The 16,213-nt window shown below is 45.7% G+C and overlaps 1 protein-coding gene across 1 annotated transcript in view; it reads right to left on the minus strand.

Annotated features, from left to right (window-relative positions):
* Positions 1 to 16,213, minus strand: part of LOC126020213 (O-acyltransferase like protein-like) — a 49,517-nt gene that overhangs the window by 29,833 nt on the left and 3,471 nt on the right. The window contains exons 2-6 of the mRNA XM_049781669.1: positions 6,592 to 6,731; positions 4,388 to 4,466; positions 3,779 to 3,920; positions 608 to 801; positions 451 to 532 (exon numbers count right to left, since the gene is read on the minus strand). Coding sequence (XP_049637626.1) covers positions 451 to 532; positions 608 to 801; positions 3,779 to 3,920; positions 4,388 to 4,466; positions 6,592 to 6,731 — 637 coding nt within the window. The remainder of the gene's footprint in view (positions 1 to 450; positions 533 to 607; positions 802 to 3,778; positions 3,921 to 4,387; positions 4,467 to 6,591; positions 6,732 to 16,213) is intronic.

Raw genomic sequence — 16,213 nt, forward strand, 5'->3', positions numbered from 1 at the left:
TAATTCTAAGGGCTGTGCTGAGCGGGATGCTCTGCATTCTACAGGCCAGGCCATTATTTCTCATTGCTCTTGCCCCTGCATGTTTTTTGCCTTGTCCACAGGTAGGTGGCCCTGTTGAATCCTGAATTTGAGCTGAAAATGAACCAGATGACTGGCTGGTCTCAGCCTCAGCCCACTCTGCTGTGGGGGAGTACAGCATGGGGCATCTCAGGCCCAGGGACACGCTGTCAGGCTTTAATCCACTTGTGTGGCCCGTTCTCTGCCCTGGCTTCGTTCCTGTGGAAATTGTTGATCTCAGAAGAGCCAGGAGATTTCTAAGGCAGCTGTTTTGCTGGGGAACTGGACCAGACATTAGGAACTACAGCTGCTGGGGACAGGGGCTGACCACAGTGCACCCAGCTCTGGCCTGGGAGAAGCACAAAGCACACTGGGGGACTGTGCCAGACTGACCAGGCTGCAGCCACCTGGCCTGGAAGGCTGACAGCCACAAAGGCCACGTTGTGAGTAGTGGCTGAGCCCTCACAGCCATGGGCTGGGGTGCAAAGAGGAGGGAGGCTCGCAGACTTGGGGTCTGGGGAACAAGGTCTGGGGGGAAGGTGGTGCCTACTTTGTGCTCTGCTGGGAGGCCCTGCTCGCCTTGTGTTGTTGCTCGGTTGACTCCTCTCTGGATCTCCCAGAGCCAGGCTCCCATAACTGGCCAGCAGCACTCCGTGCTCAGGCGATGCTCGGTCCCTGTACCCCCTGACTGCCACATAGAGGGTCCCAGTCAGGGGCAGGGCAAGACCCAGCAGGGTGAGGAATCTGCAGAGAGAAAAAGCTTTGAGTGACCTGGCCTGACTCCAGGGCAACAGAGACGCCAACAGAGCAGTTGGGACCAAACCAATAAGCCCCAGGAAGGCTCTGCCTGATACAGGCGCCCACTGTAAGGGCAATACCGAAGATTTTCTTTGATTTCACTGTCAGTGACAACTAGGTGAGGCACCGATGCCCGGATGGAACCCAGAGTCCGACACATGCAGGACTTGGGTTCCATAGCTAGGAGCACTTCCTCACAGTCTGGATCATAGGTTTCTTTCCTGGGTGTTGGCTGTGCTTGGAGGCTACTCTCTGTTCAGTTTTCAGGGAGCATCTCTTAGTGCTCTGGGGACCATGAGGTGCTACAGACCAAAGCCAGCTTTTTATATAAGAATTTATTAATTTATTTTTATTGAAATAGCATCACTTACAAGCAGATTGATGTCCTGACCTCTGGAAAAGAACTTCCAATTTAGAAATTTTTAAAAAGCACAATAAAAGATTCATGGATTTCACCAAACTTCTCAATACTCAATATTGCTTGCTTTGTTTTAATTTGTGTGTGTGTGTGTGTATGTGTGTGTGTGTGTGTGTGTGTGTGACAGGAATTGGGCCTCATATGTTCAGGGCATAGCCAATACCCAGTCCATTTCTACTGTTAAGAAATCATAACAAGGGCCAGAGAGTTAGAACAATGGTAGGGCATTTGCCTTGCTTGCAGAAGGACAGTGATAGGAATCCCGGCATTCCATATGGTACTCCGAGCTTGCCGGGGACGATTTCTGACTATAGAGCCAGGAGTAGCCCCTGAGTGCTGCCAGGTGTGACCCAAAACCAAAAAAAAAAAAAGAAAGAAAGAAAGAAAGAAAGGAAGGAAGGAAGGAAGGGAAGGAAGGAAGGAAGGAAGGAAAGGAAGGAAGGAAGGAAGGAAGGAAGGAAGGAAGGAAGGAAGGAAGGAAGGAAGGAAGGAAGGATGGAAGGAAGGAAGGAAGGAAGGAAGGAAGGAAGGAAGGAAGGAAGGAAGGAAGGAAGGAAGGAAGGAAGGAAAGGAAGAAGGAAGGAAGAAGGAAGGAGAAGGAAGGAAGGAAGAAGAAAGAAAGAAAGAAGAGAAAGAAAGAAAGAAAGAAAGAAAGAAAGAAAGAAAGAAAAGAAAGAAAGAAAGAAAGAAAGAAAGAAAGAAAGAAAGAAAGAAAGAAAGAAAGAAAGAAAGAAAGAAAGAAAGAAAGAAAGAAAGAAAGAAAGAAAGAAAGAAAGAAAGAAAAGAAAAAGAAAGGAAATCATAACAAGGTAGTGTGTGGTTTGCCTTGTACACAACCAACCCAGGCTCAATCTCCAACACCATTTAGGTTCCCTGTGCCATGCAGAAGTGATCCCTAAACACAGAGCCAGGAGTAATTCCTGAGCACCTCAAGGGTGACCCTCCAAAAAGACAACAAAAATTCATAAGCAGAACAACAAAAAGTCATCAAAACATAGCAGAAGATATTTGCAGCTAGTAAGACTGAGGATTCGTTATGTACCTAAAATATTACTGTAAAAGATTTGTAATCCACTTTGGTCAAAATAAAAATTTAAAAAAAGACTGAGGATTCGTGTCCCTTTTACCTAATTATGAATTTTAAAGATAATCATGAGGGGGAGGGGGACCAGAGTGATAGCACAGTGGGTAGGGCATTTGCCTTGTATGTGGCCAACCTGGGTTTGATCCTTGGCATCCCATATGGTCCCCTGAGTCTCCCAGGAGTGATTTCTGAGTGCAGAGCCAGGAATAATGCCTGAGCACTGCCAGATATGGCCCTAAAACAACAACAAAAACAATAATAATAATAATAATGAGGAACCAGAGACAGCACAGTAGATAAGACACTTACTTGCCTTGCATGTAGCTGGCATCAGTCAACATAGGGTCCCCCAAGAACCTTACCTGGATTGACTCCTAAGCACAGAGCCAAGACTAAGCCCTGAGCATTGGAAGGTGTGGCCTCAAAACCAAACCAAAATAATAATAATAATAATAGTAATAGTAATAACTAAAGAGCCCAATTAACACTAGCATGGAGCAGATTAATTTAAGGGGAAAGTCTCACTCCCAACTTCTTTGCATACAACTAAAGTCAATTAAGTTAACTACCCTGTGAGTGCTACTTTTGTCCTGGTATTTTTTTTTGTTTTGTTTTTGTTTTTGGGCCACACCCAGCGATGCTCAGGGGTTACTCCTGGCTGTCTGCTCAGAAATAGCTCCTGGCAGGCATGGGGGACCATATGGAACACCGGGATTCGAACCAACCACCTTTGGTCCTGGATCGGCTGCTTGCAAGGCAAACACAGCTGTGCTATCTCTCCGGGCCCTGTCCTGGTATTTTTTGATGTTGAAGACAACAAGGACACAAACCAGGAAACTTCCTGCCAGGGATTGTAGAAGTGAGGTTTGTTGCTTTGTTGGCTTGATGTGGATTTTTTTTTTTTATTAATTCCTTTTATATTGAGATAGCATCACTTACAAGCAGTTTGAAGCCAGGGGACACCACTGAAGTATTCATGTGAGTATATGAGTCTCTCATAAAAGTATCCTCAGCCCCACGAGTGGATCAGGAGAAGTTGGTTGGTTTGCATTTTTTTCTAGGGCCACCACACCCAGCAGTGTTCAGGGCTTACTCTTGGCTCTGTACTCAGGAGTCCCCCCTGAGAGTGCTCAGGGGATCGAAACCCAGGTCAGCCAGGTACAAGGCAAACGCCCTCCATGCTTTACTATCACTCCATCCCAAAGTTAGAGGAATGTTTGGGAACAAACACATATCCTAAAGCCCCTTCCTGCCCTAATCAGAAGAGCCCCCACAGCTTTACATTCTTGCTATTGGGGTTGAAGGTGGGCCCTTGCAGTGGCAGCCCTGGATGTTCAGTGAAGGAGTTTTCAGTGGCCTGAGAGTGGTCAGTGTCAGCAACCTGATGCTCGGTCCCTCCTGGCCCCCTGGTCGGTACTCACAGACACACTGCCACAAATGTGTCCAGGGGGAACTTTCCAGATGCACACCTGGCCACACGCCTTCCATCCGAGGAGGAAGAATTCAGAGCAAAGAGTTCGAGGGAAGGAGCCTCAAATGGAGCATTTCGGAATTTTAAAATACCTACCAAGGGAGGGGGTGGAGAATTTGTTAGTCACTCCTTTCTTGCATTAAATACAGTTTTCTAAGCACTTTAACATCTGTTTCATTGCTCTGGGACCACATCCTGTCAGTGTCCAGGCTCCATGTTCTGTGCTCTGGGTTGCTCCTTACTATGTTCAGGGTTCTGAGCAGCCATGGCTCATGTGCTGATTTGATTTTCTTAGCAGAAGAAGGCATCGGCGTCTGGACACTTTAAATGCCTGGAGACATGTGCCCGGTACTGCATGGCATCTAATCCTTGAGTCTCCTTTGCATCACATCTGGGCACAAGGTGACCACTCAGATGACCATGTGGCTGTCTTTTGGGTACAGAGCCCTGAGGGAGCCCAACTCTTCTGTGGGTGTATTGCATTTTTGAGAAGTAGAAATTCTGAGATCCAGCCACCCCAGAGTGCCAGCACTCTACCCCCCTGTACCTCTGCACTTACCCAGCAAAAACAACCTTGTCACCTCTTCTTCAGAGCAGGAGTCAGGCACACACACCCCCACACTGTAGTCAGTGCCATCCTAGAAGGTGCCAAGCCCAGAAGTCACTCACCTGGGCTCATCAGAGACACGCAGTGAAATTGGGGGTCTCCGTGGAATCAGGAGAAAAAGCCTGCTGGGTTTCCTAACCCTATCCCTCCCAGACCAGCACCAGGCCTCAAAGCTTCAATTGCACCCACCTTTCCAGAAAGATTTGTTGATGCACCCTGGGTTTTATGGGGGAGATTATTTATAAGGCAGCTGCCAGCTGCAGATCAGGGTAACAGCTCAAAGACTGAGTGAGTGGCTCCAGGCTCAGGCTCCATCTCTGCAGTGATACTACAGGAATCCGATTTTATTGGTGGTATTTTTTTGGGGGGGGGGGAAGGGTCACAGGTTTGGTCCTCAGGGACTGCTCCTGGCTTTATGCTTTGGGACCCCTGTAGTGCCTGAGGGATGCTGTGGTTCAGTGGCTCAGACTAGGCTCCTGAAGGCATAGCTCAGTCTAGTCAGCCCTGAGAGTGGAGATTTGGTGATACTGGTGTAAGTGGATCATAGAGAACCTGCCTTCAGGTGAGGCTGAGGGTTTGACCCATCCCAGAACCCTGTGGTACTGATACTGTGGTTCCCCACACAGCAAACCCAGCTAAGGGCATGACCCTCTGCCATTACTAAACAAGTGAGAGACTCCCAGGCTTTATGATAGCAACAAAGAGAAGGAAAGAATGTGTATGGGTTGGATGGGGGAGTGTCCTCTTACAATTGTTCACAAAATGAGTAAGTCACCATTTCTTCAGAGTGAGACACAATGGACCAAGAAATCAAGCCAATAACTAGGATGTCTATCCCAATAAAGCCAAGACCACACTAAAAATAAAACAGTCTTGGCTGTTTTTCCCCCAAGCCTGGGATTGTGTAGGCCTGACCTTTCTTTCTAACAGCAACTCTGCCATCTGCTCTGACACTGGGATCTGAACAGTAAAGGCCAAGGCCGACCTAACCCTCAGGCCATAATTATCATAACCCACAGCAGGACACAGGAACTGTGAACAATTGTCCTGCTCTGTGATTAACTGTGATCAGCACATTTAACAACATCAGTTTCAGAACATGTACTATTGTTATTAAACAACCAATAATGTCATTTCCTAGTAATGTGATAGGACAGGTCTCCAAGCTCACTTGGAATTTAGAAGGCTATTCGAACATCCCCAGCCCTTATACTACCATCAAAGAATCAATAACATAGATCTGAGACATTGGTGATATCATGAATGGGCTCATGACCTGGCTGCCCAGACAGCCTCAAGTGTGTGCCTTGGCAAAGGATTAGGGCAAGTGAGAGGGGCCTTCTTTCTTCCTTTGGTTGTCTAGAATCAGGTGTTCATGTTCAGGAGCTTTAGCATGGACCATGCCGGAAATAGTTCTAGGATTGTGATAGTGAGACTAGAGATTTGACCTTGGATTTCCTACAGAGGTCAGGATGGGAGGAGGATCCTTTGAAGTCCCCCATGGGTGGTGGAGTGGCTCAGTGTCCTGCCCTCAGAGATCCAGCCTGTTTTTGCAACCAGTTCACTATTTGGCAAGACCTGTTTTCAGTGAATGGTGCTAGGGGGTGGAACTACTTGGTATTATGAAGTCTGGAGCAGAAGGGTCAGCCCAAAGTTTCCATTTAAAGGCTAAGTTTCAATCACAACAATAATGACACAGATTCCAGGGTCCTATAAACCATAATATACTACCCTAGACATCTAGTCATAAAAGAACACAATGAAACACCCTAGAAAAAACCTAGAAGCACCCTAGACAACAGCTAATCAACTTAAAGGTCAAAACATTTTGCTTCTGGCCCTACAGAATCTGGCTTGTGACCTCTGGGGGGTGGGTTTGCCTCCTGCAGGAGGTGGCCCTGACTGGTCAGTTTGTAGCTTGATGGTAAATGAAATAAAGCTTTTCTTTGCTCTATTTCAATTGTGTATTTTTGTCCTTTGACTCTGGACCCTAACAGTATCATGGACAGAACTTGGGGCTACCAGAGACTCTGTATTTCCAGCCATCTTCCTGTCTCATTTTACCCAAATATATTCTCAATAGTTGAGTATTTCCAATAGAAAAACAAGTGGGTTCCTTCTCAGAGAGCCCCAGGATATGTGCGCCCCTTGCTCACCTGCAGGACCCACAGCTTGCAGTACTGCCCATGAAAGTGGCCGCCAGGAGCGTGGGCAGAGAGGCACTCAGAGTAGGAGCCCAGCCGGTCCCTGTTTCCACTGAGAACGTTACTCCCGAGCTTCCCCACGGAGTCGTACACTGCAAGCCAATGCACAAGAAGTGGTCTTGGGGGTTTGCAGGCCCTCATCTACCTCCATAACCTCCCCAAGTTAAATGATCCATGAAACAAGGCAGAGACAGATGCACAGGCCCTGAGCCTGAGTTGTGCACCTGTGGCCTTCACTGGGCATATCAGAAAGGCAGGTGCTGGTTACATGGCCTGTGGCTGAAAAGGAAAGAATTAGAGGTCTTAAAAAATAAAATAAACCAGAAATCTGGGGGCTTTAGGGTATGATTCAGTGGTAAAGCACATCTGATGGTTTATTTTGTTTGGAGGCCAGACCCAGGAGTGCTCAGGATTTACTCCTGGCTCTGAGCTCAGGAATCACTCATGGTAGGGCTCAGGAGACCACATGTGGTGTCCAGTATCAAACCCAGGTGGGCCTTATGCAAGGTAACTGCTTTTCCTGCTGTATTATTGCTCTAGCTTAAATTTCGGTTTACTTTTGCTACAAACATATGTGTGTGTGAGAAAGATGAAGGCATGCCCTCCCACACTGTATTATCTCTCCAGTCCCTTCACCCAAATCTAAGTGAACTGAATCCAACAATATATCCAAGGGACCACACGTCATCATTAAATAAGATTCATCCTAGGCATGCAAGGATAATTAATTATACAAATAATTAATGAAATATACTATATAAATAAAAGAATAGGGGGAAAAGAATAAATAAAATATTATCATATGAAAGATACAGAGTTGACAAGATTGACACCTTTTGACAAGACTCAGCATCTATTCATCATAAACACTCTCAAAAAATAAGTATAGAAGAAATATATCTCAAAATAGGAAAGGACCTATACAACAAACCACAACTAACATATTCAAAAATTGAAAGACTTTTCTCCATATTAGGCATACATCAAGGCTGTTCACCTTCTCCACCATCATTTTATATGTCATGGAAGATCTCGCCATAGTAATCAGACAAGAAATAAATAAAAGAAAAAATATGGATATTGGAAAAGAGCCATACATTACTATCTGCAGATGACATAAAAATATAAAGAGAAGATTCTAAAGAAAAACTTTTAGTTACAATAAACCAATCCAGCAAAGCACTGGGCTGGAGAGATGATCCAGGAGAGAAGGCTCTTGCCTTGCATGCATGTGATTTCTCTGTTGTGACTCTGGTTCTAATCCCTGACACTACATGTGGTCCCCTGAGCAACATCCTGGTTCATTATGGATCACAGAGCCAAGAATAGAATACTGAATACTATCAACTGTGTCCAACCGGCCCCTCACCCCCAGCAAAGTAGCAGCTGTCCTGAAACTACATTAATGACAAAAAGTAAGTGCATTAAGTGGAAGAAGAAATTTTTTCAAGAAATGGTGCTGAGAAAACAGGAAAGCCACAGGTAGAAAAATGAAATGGACCCTGATCACACACTAGCCAGGCAAGCCAATTCCAGTGGATTAAAGACCCTTATTAAGCCAGAATCCACACAACCCACCAGAAAAGCATGGGCAGGACCCCAGGACCCAGACCTCAGAGGTGTCATCAGTGATTTGATTCTACTGGCAAAAAATAAAATAAAATAAAAAACAAAGGGAACAGACCCGGTGAGATAGCACAGCGGTGTTTGCCTTGCAAGCAGCCGATCCATGGACCTAAGGTGGTTGGTTCGAATCCCCCCGGTGTCCCATATGGTCCCCTGTGCCTGCCAGGAGCTATTTCTGAGCAGACAGCCAGGAGTGACCCCTGAGCACTGCCGGGTGTGGCCCAAAAACCAAAAAAAAAAAAAAGGGGGGGGGAACTACATCAAAAAAAAAAAATGCTTTGAATGGCAAAGCAACTTGAACTAGAAGAAAATAGAGACCCTACTAAGTGGGAAAAAGTATATGCACACCAGACAGAAGATAAAAGGCTAATATCCCACATCAAGAAAGTTCAACAACAGGGCCATGAGAGATAGCACAGCGGTGTTTGCCTTGCAAGCAGCCGATCCGGACCAAAGGTGGTTGGTTCAAATCCCGGTGTCCCATATGGTCCCCCGTGCCTGCCAGGAGCTATTTCTGAGCAGACAGCCAGGAGTAACCCCTGAGCAACGCCAGGTGTGGCCCAAAAACCAAAAAAAAAAAAAAAAAAAAAAAGAAAGTTCAACAACAACCAAAAAATGGAGATCGAGGAGACATTTCAGTGGGGAGGGCATTTGCCTTGCACACAGCTGACCTGGGTTCAATCCCTGGCACTCCCATATGATCCCCCACATGCCACCATTCGTTGTCCTTGAGTGCAAACCCCCAGGAGTAAGTTCTGAGCACAACCAGATGTGACACCCCCAAAAAATACAAATCAAAAAATCAAAAAAAAAATACAAAAAAAATATTTATGTAACATAAATATATATAGAATCCTCAGAATAACTGCACCAGCAACAGTAGAGGGCAAGAGGAAGGAATTATAAAATAATAAACCATTAAAACTGTTCAGAATTTTTGAGGCCACAGCAATAGTAATGTGGATGGGCACTTACTTGCAAGTAGCCAACCCAGTCTTGATCCACAACATCTCATACTGTCTCTTGAGCCACCAGGAGTAATTTTTGAGTGAAGAGCCAGGAGCAATCTCTGAGCATCACTAAATGTGGCCCCCCCAAAAAAATCCCTATTCAAAATTTCAAGCTGACATTAGCAAACCACTTAAAGGGAGCAAAGGGTCTTTCTAGCCAGGATTATTACTTTTTGCTCTGAAGCTGATCCACTTCCAACAGCACATCCAGCCAGCCTCTATTGCTATGAATTTGTAGTACATGAAGGGCTCTGACTTTAATCAGCTTCAAAGTTAACTTTCTTCTTCGTTCTCACTCAGAAGGCTGAACATGTGTTTAGAATGGGACCAAGAAGATAGCACAGTGGGGCTCACACTTGCCCTTGCATGTGATAATCTCCAGCACGCCCTATGATCCCCTGACCACTGCCAGGACTGATCCATGAGTATAGAGTCAAGAGTAAGCCCTGAGCAATACTGGACATGGTCCCAAAACAAAAAACAACAAAGATTGTTTCTGGAACATCTCAAGGTACACTGCTGGAGGCTAGCTGATGACAGGGTTTCAACTTGTGGCTGGCAAACTCTCTGTCAGGCATGGGGTCCAGCCTTCAAGCCCTAGCACCCACTCTTTGGGGTCAAAAGAAACAAACAAAAAAGAATGCTGATGGAAATTACTTCAGATTTATACTATGAACATAAATGATTATTATTTTTAATAATGAGCCATCTTTGGGTTTCTTCTTACTGCTTCGGGGTTTCTTGGAGAGACACAAGATGATGTTTAGGGGCTGTTCCCAGCTCTCTGCTTGGGCATTGCTCCTAGCAGTGCTGGGGGAAGCCTGAACTCAAATCTTCCTCATACCCAGCCCCTGCACAGTCCTGTGAGATCACTCTCAGGCCCATGAGCCCAAATATCTTTGAATATCAAGCAATTAAGCCAAATCTTCTCTCCTGTCCTTATTTATCATTTTACATTTATATTTTATCATATTCAAGTATATTTTAAATATATTTAAATATTGTCTGGGTAGCAAACAGTGGTTGTCTTTCCCATCCCTTTATGTTCAATGATCCCTTCCAGGGGACGGGGGCTGACGTGAAATAAAGCCAGAGATTTTCTCATTCGTCAGCTGTCTGGGGAATTTGCTGAATTTCATTTTTTGTGTTTCTATTCTCCCTCCTCAAATTCTTTCCCTATTTTAAGAAGTATTGGAGGCCCAGTTATCAAATTTGCAGAGTGAGTTGGCAGTTTTCACATTTTTAAATTTTCTGGCACAACTGTACTCCCACTAGGGTTGGGGCACAAGATAGAAAAGCCTGCAAACAAAGCCATCAGGGAAAGGATTATGGTGCTGGATTGTTCTGTTTCAATAGTGGGTGTTACATAGACCTACTCATGTGCTAAAATAACTACAACTACACACATACTCTGAACTCACTTAGGAGGTTTTCCTTTTTTGCACATGGAGCTATAATTATATACCAGACAATGCCACTAGGTAAAAACTATTCAGGGGGCCGAAGAGTTCTTGCCTTGCATGCAACCAACCCGGATTTCATCCCAGACACCGCCTATGGTTCCCCCAAGTCCACCAATGGTCACTCCTGAGCACAGAACTTGGAATTCCCCCTGAGCACTGCTGGGTATAGCCCCAAAGAGAAAATAAAGGAAGTCAAAATTTAAATGTAAAAGAATTTATGTGTTCATTTATTTCTTTATTGCGATAAATTTTAGAGAGTTTGGGAAAACTCTCAGCCTGCCTTTTTTTCCTCTTGTCCAGGCTGTCCACGGTGGCTCTAAACCTCTCTGTGGCTTAATTGGAACCAGGCTGGATCCACGTTGGAACAATTTCACAGGACTGTTTCGTTCAGTCATTGCCACGGGGACAATTTCCTGCCACAACATGGACAAAACTGACTGTGGTTGGTGAGAGAAAAGCCTGTGACCTCTTACCTAAAGCTGCCGTGGGGAAGCCGGAGAGTCCCAGCATCTGAAAGACATTCCAATCCTGCAACCCCTCGACCCCTGAGACAGAGACCACTCTGCCTGCCTGATTTCTCTGCAGATTCAACATGGCAGCCAGGCCCAGCAGCTCTCATCTCAGGGGTCACTCAGTTTGATCGAGCACGGTCTCCAGGGCCAGTCAGGACCTGCCCTGCATTCCCAAGTCCACGCCCATGCTCACCTCCTAGTACCAGGAAGGTGCCAGGCCTGCACTTGTTGTCTGTCTGGAATGTTCCTCCTTTGTATGCCTAAGAAATGCTGATTCATCCTCCCTGTCTACACTGCAGGCTGGCCTTCCCCCCCCCCCCCCAAAACCTCTCCTCCCTAGTGTCTGGCAAAAATTTGGCATTGTTCAAATGTCTGTCTCCTGGGAGGGCTGTGCCCCCATGCCTGTCTGACTCAGAGGAACCCCATAAACATTCATCAGATTGACTTATTTTTTGGGAAATTATATTGTTCAAGGGCCTAAAGTTCAATGTTAAACATATTTTAAGGCTCACCTTGTGTCAGGATGAACAAAGATTGTTAAGAACTAATTGCATTTATTATGACCTTATATTTTTTTCCATAGTGCCAGGGACTGAACCCAGAGTCTCATACATGCCAAAAGGAGTCTTCTACCACTAAACATTTATCTTAACTAGACTAAATTTCTATCCCTTCTTTGCCAGCAGCTAGGAATCCCAGACCCACAACTGAGGATTAAGGATCTGGAATTATTCCTGTGAAAGGTGTCAATATTGAGGGGTGGGTGCAAAGAGGGAGTCCAATAGGCTAAGTGAGTGTAAGCTGCCATATGGAAAGCCTGATTCACTCCTCAAGATCTCAGGGGCTCCTGAGTATTGGACCCCGCTGTGATGCTATTCCCGAACCTCCTGGCAGATAGAACCCCTGCAGAACAACTGTTCTGGGGGACCCTGTAGAGCAACTGCTCAGGGGATTCTCCTTGAGGTGAAAGTCTCAAAAACACATAGATCCAGGGATGGAAAAGGACAGCACAAAAAGGGGTGCCACCACCATCCACTTATGATGAGGTCACTCTGGCTTGATTCTGGGCTTTTCCTCTTCCCTTCCAGAGAGTCCTGATTAAGAGGGATTAACTATCAACCACTAACATCACCCACTGTGATGCTCCCTAGACACCCCTAATCCCCAGTGTTTATGTTTAGTTTCTCCCTGGCACCTTGGCTACCCATCTTTGATGTCTGAGGCCCTGATACCAAGCAAGTATCCTAGTTCCTCTGGTCCTATCAAAGCATTGTTGAAATGGAAAAAGGTGTCCCTGGTCATCATCCTGAGACCCTTTCCCAGTCATCAACTGGGGGAAACATACCTGGTCCTTAATGCACTGGGAGGATGGAAGTGGCCCATTGCTGGCTGACTGGGACAGCACACCTGAATACCTCTGGGTGTGACCCCAAACACAGAAAAGCGCAACATCACTAGGTGAGCCTCCACCTAAATCATACTGAGTCCATTCTCACCCTTGGACAAAACCAGGAAAAAATGAAAATTACTTCTTTTTTTCTTTTTATTTTGTTTTTTGGGTTTTTTTGTTTTGTTTTGTTTTGGCTTTTTGGGTCACACCCAGTCATGCTCAGGGGTTACTTCTGGCTCCACACTCAGAAATCACTCCTGGCAGGAACAGGAGACCATATGGGAAGCCGGGATTTGAACCACCATCCATCCTGGACCGGCTGCTTGCAAGGCAAATGCCCTACTGTTGTGCTATGTCTCCAACCCCAAGAATTACTTTTAAGATTGATTTGTACCTTAGAATTCTAGAAGCTTCTATAAAAAAAAAAGAATTCTAGAAGCTTCTGTGGCTTTCAACTTCATAAGTTCATCTGTATTGTAAAATGTAAGGTGAGGGTCTAAAGAGATAGTAACGGTTAAGGTGTTTGCCTTACATGAAGTTAATTCTGATTTGATCCCCAATATCTCATATGGTTTCTCCTGCATTGCCAGGGGTGATCCCTGAGCACAGAGATATAAATAGCTCCTGAACACCACCAGATGTGGTCAAAAAAGAAAATAAAAAACAGAAACATTTTTTTTTCATGTAAGACGATTTGGGCAGAGATATTGGTCAGAGGTAGAGACTTGCCTTGCATATGAGAAGCATTGGGTTTGATCCCAGACTTTCATAATAATCTTATTATTAAATGTAAGATGCTAGATCCAACCCTCATTTTCCTCCCTTTAACCTCAGAAATTAATCACATCTGCCTTCCAATATTCATAAAGCATCATCACTATGAGAGAAAGCAACTTTGTTGAAAATATTAAACTCTTGAGCTTGGTCAGAGAAGCTGCTCTTTTGAGATTCACATCCTGAGCACAATCCATCAAACCACATCGTAGTTGTCCTGGAGGATGAGAGACTCAACTCAGGATTCAACTCCTCCTGCTCTTTCCAGTCATGTCACCATCATTCTAAGTTTTCATTTCCAAAATTAAAAACAGTTCACTTTAACTTTGCTGCCTTAGTTGGTGAACAAACTTGCTCCCTCGCCTTGTTGGTGTTGTTATGTGGCTATTAGAACACTGGGTTTCCTCAGGGATATGAAAACCTGTTGGCCCATTAAAAGCATGGGTGCTCTTCCAACATGAAGTTAAGGAGCACAGAAGTTTCTAGAATGCTAAGGTACATCCAAATTTTGAAAAGAGTGCTCAACTTCAGCATTCACAGTAAATACTTATAAAGCACCCACCACATCCCAGTATTATACTGGAGCTGTAGAAATATTAATGTTATCTAGCCCTGTAGCTGATGGCATAGGGCAGAGGAATAAAATAGGGACCAACTGCTGTTACAGATCTTGTGGTAGAAGAGCCCCCCACATGTGCTACCCAAGTTTCCTTTATTTGGGTGGGAGTATGGTTGAGAAGGCTTTTGGACCATACCCAGCAGTACTCAAGGGCTATCCTGAGATATCCTGGGATAGCCCTTAAGTGGTCTGGAGGACTGTGAATTTAGGAGGGCAAACCAAAGTCAGCAGCCTGCCAGGCAAAGTCTGTAACTCCTGTACCATGAAGTCGCCTCTGCAAAGACTCCATGACAGTCCTCCTGCCTGTCCATATTTCCACATCTCCAGCCTTTTTACACCTGCAGACAGGCGCTGACCAGTAGGTGAAACCCCCCCCCTCCACACACACACAAACACACAGGATACTAACAGAGTTTGCTCACATGGTGAAAAGAGTGTGTGTATTTATCTCCTAGGACAGATAAAACAATGTCCTCCAAGTCAATACCATAAAACAACCAAAACAATTATCCCCTGGCTCAGGAAGCCAGAAGTTCAAAATCAGCATCCGGGGCTGGAGAGATAGCATGGAGGTAAGGCGTTTGCCTTTCATGCAAAAGGTCATTGGTTCGAATTCCGGCATCCCATATGGTCCCTCGAGCCTGCCAGGAGCAATTTCTGAGTGTGGAGCCAGGAGTAACCCCTGAGCACTACCGGGTGTAACCCCCCCAAAAAAAAACCCCAAAAAAATCAGCATCAGGGGAACAGGCTGCTTTGGGAGGTTCTAGGAAATCATTCCTATAGTTGGTGACAGCAAATTCCCTTGACTTGTGGCCACCCTGATTGCTGCCTATGCCCTCACATTCTTTTCTCTGTGAGTTGTCAGATTCCCCCATGCTTTGCCTAAGGTGCTAGTGATTGTCCCCTGAAGAACCCCAAAGTGCAAGACTCTAGCTGAATCAGAGCTGCAAAATTTCTTTTTTCCCAGTGAGCTGATGGTTGAAAGGGCTATAATGCAATCATTGCATAGGGGATCCACGTGTGATCTCTGGCACCACACAGTCCTCTTAGTACTGCCAGGAATGACTCCAATGCGCCACTAGGCATGGTCCAACCCCACCCCCCATTTTTGGCCATATAATAAAAATCACAGCTACTAGAAATGAATGTGGATCTTTTGGGACAAGAAGTCAGGGCTTATATTTCAGCTTATTACAATGTGGACAACTGAAATCTGAAAATCAAGAAATTTCAGAGCAGTCCACAAGCTCATCTCTTTTTTTTTGTGTGATGTTTTTTGGATCTCAGTTTTCTGGATCACTACTCACAGGCGCAATCCTGGCATTTTAGCTGTCTCGGAACCCTGGCACTTAGACCCGTGTCTGACTGCACCTCAGGTGGAAGAACACCAGAGTTGAAAGGGGTTGGCCAACATCAAGCACCAGAAATTGGAGACATAAGAAATCAGCAAGCGCAACATCCAGAAATGGTGGCCCTTGGCCCGCACATGGGAGCTCCACAGCGACCCTGATGACCACCACAATCCTCCACTGGGTACTGAGTGAATAGCACAATGAGAAGAATGACTGGGAGAACCTAGACCCCAGGGTGCCAGTTCTGCAACTGAATGTAACCCTGACAAACATCAAAACCAAGTGTGTGCCTGTGCAAGTGCCAGAAGCAAGACCGTGGGTGTTCCTGGTGACTGTAGTCACAGCACTGAGGGCTTTGGGGGCCAGGAAACAATAGCGCCTCTGTGCTATTCTCCCAGCCCCGGGGTTCAGCGCATGCCTTCTGAGGGATGTTGAGTGTTCTATCCCAGTGCCAGCCACGTGCCCAGCACAGTCTCACAACTGTTTTTTCGAACCTGGAGCTCCACAGCAGCAGAAGCATGTGGGCCCCAGTGTACCACAGCTGTGGGAACAACCCCCTGCACCAAATGTGTGAATCTCAGAAGAGCCTTGTAACCCAGCAGGTGAATGACCCCAATTCTCAAAAGAATAGCAAAGGGAAGGAGGAAAGGGGATTGAGAACTCAGAGCAGATGGGGACCCATGGTGGGCACAGCCCAAGCAGATGACAGGATCTGGTCCCCTCTCAGGTGGCTGGTTTTGGGGAGCAAAGGAGAAAAACTACTGGGAAAAGAGCAAAGGAGTCATGCCCTAGAGCAGCATGGATGTCTGTCCCTGTGTAACGGGACAT

This window comes from Suncus etruscus, chromosome 10, assembly GCF_024139225.1.
Source record: "Suncus etruscus isolate mSunEtr1 chromosome 10, mSunEtr1.pri.cur, whole genome shotgun sequence".
In the NCBI taxonomy this organism is placed as follows: Eukaryota; Metazoa; Chordata; class Mammalia; order Eulipotyphla; family Soricidae; genus Suncus; species Suncus etruscus.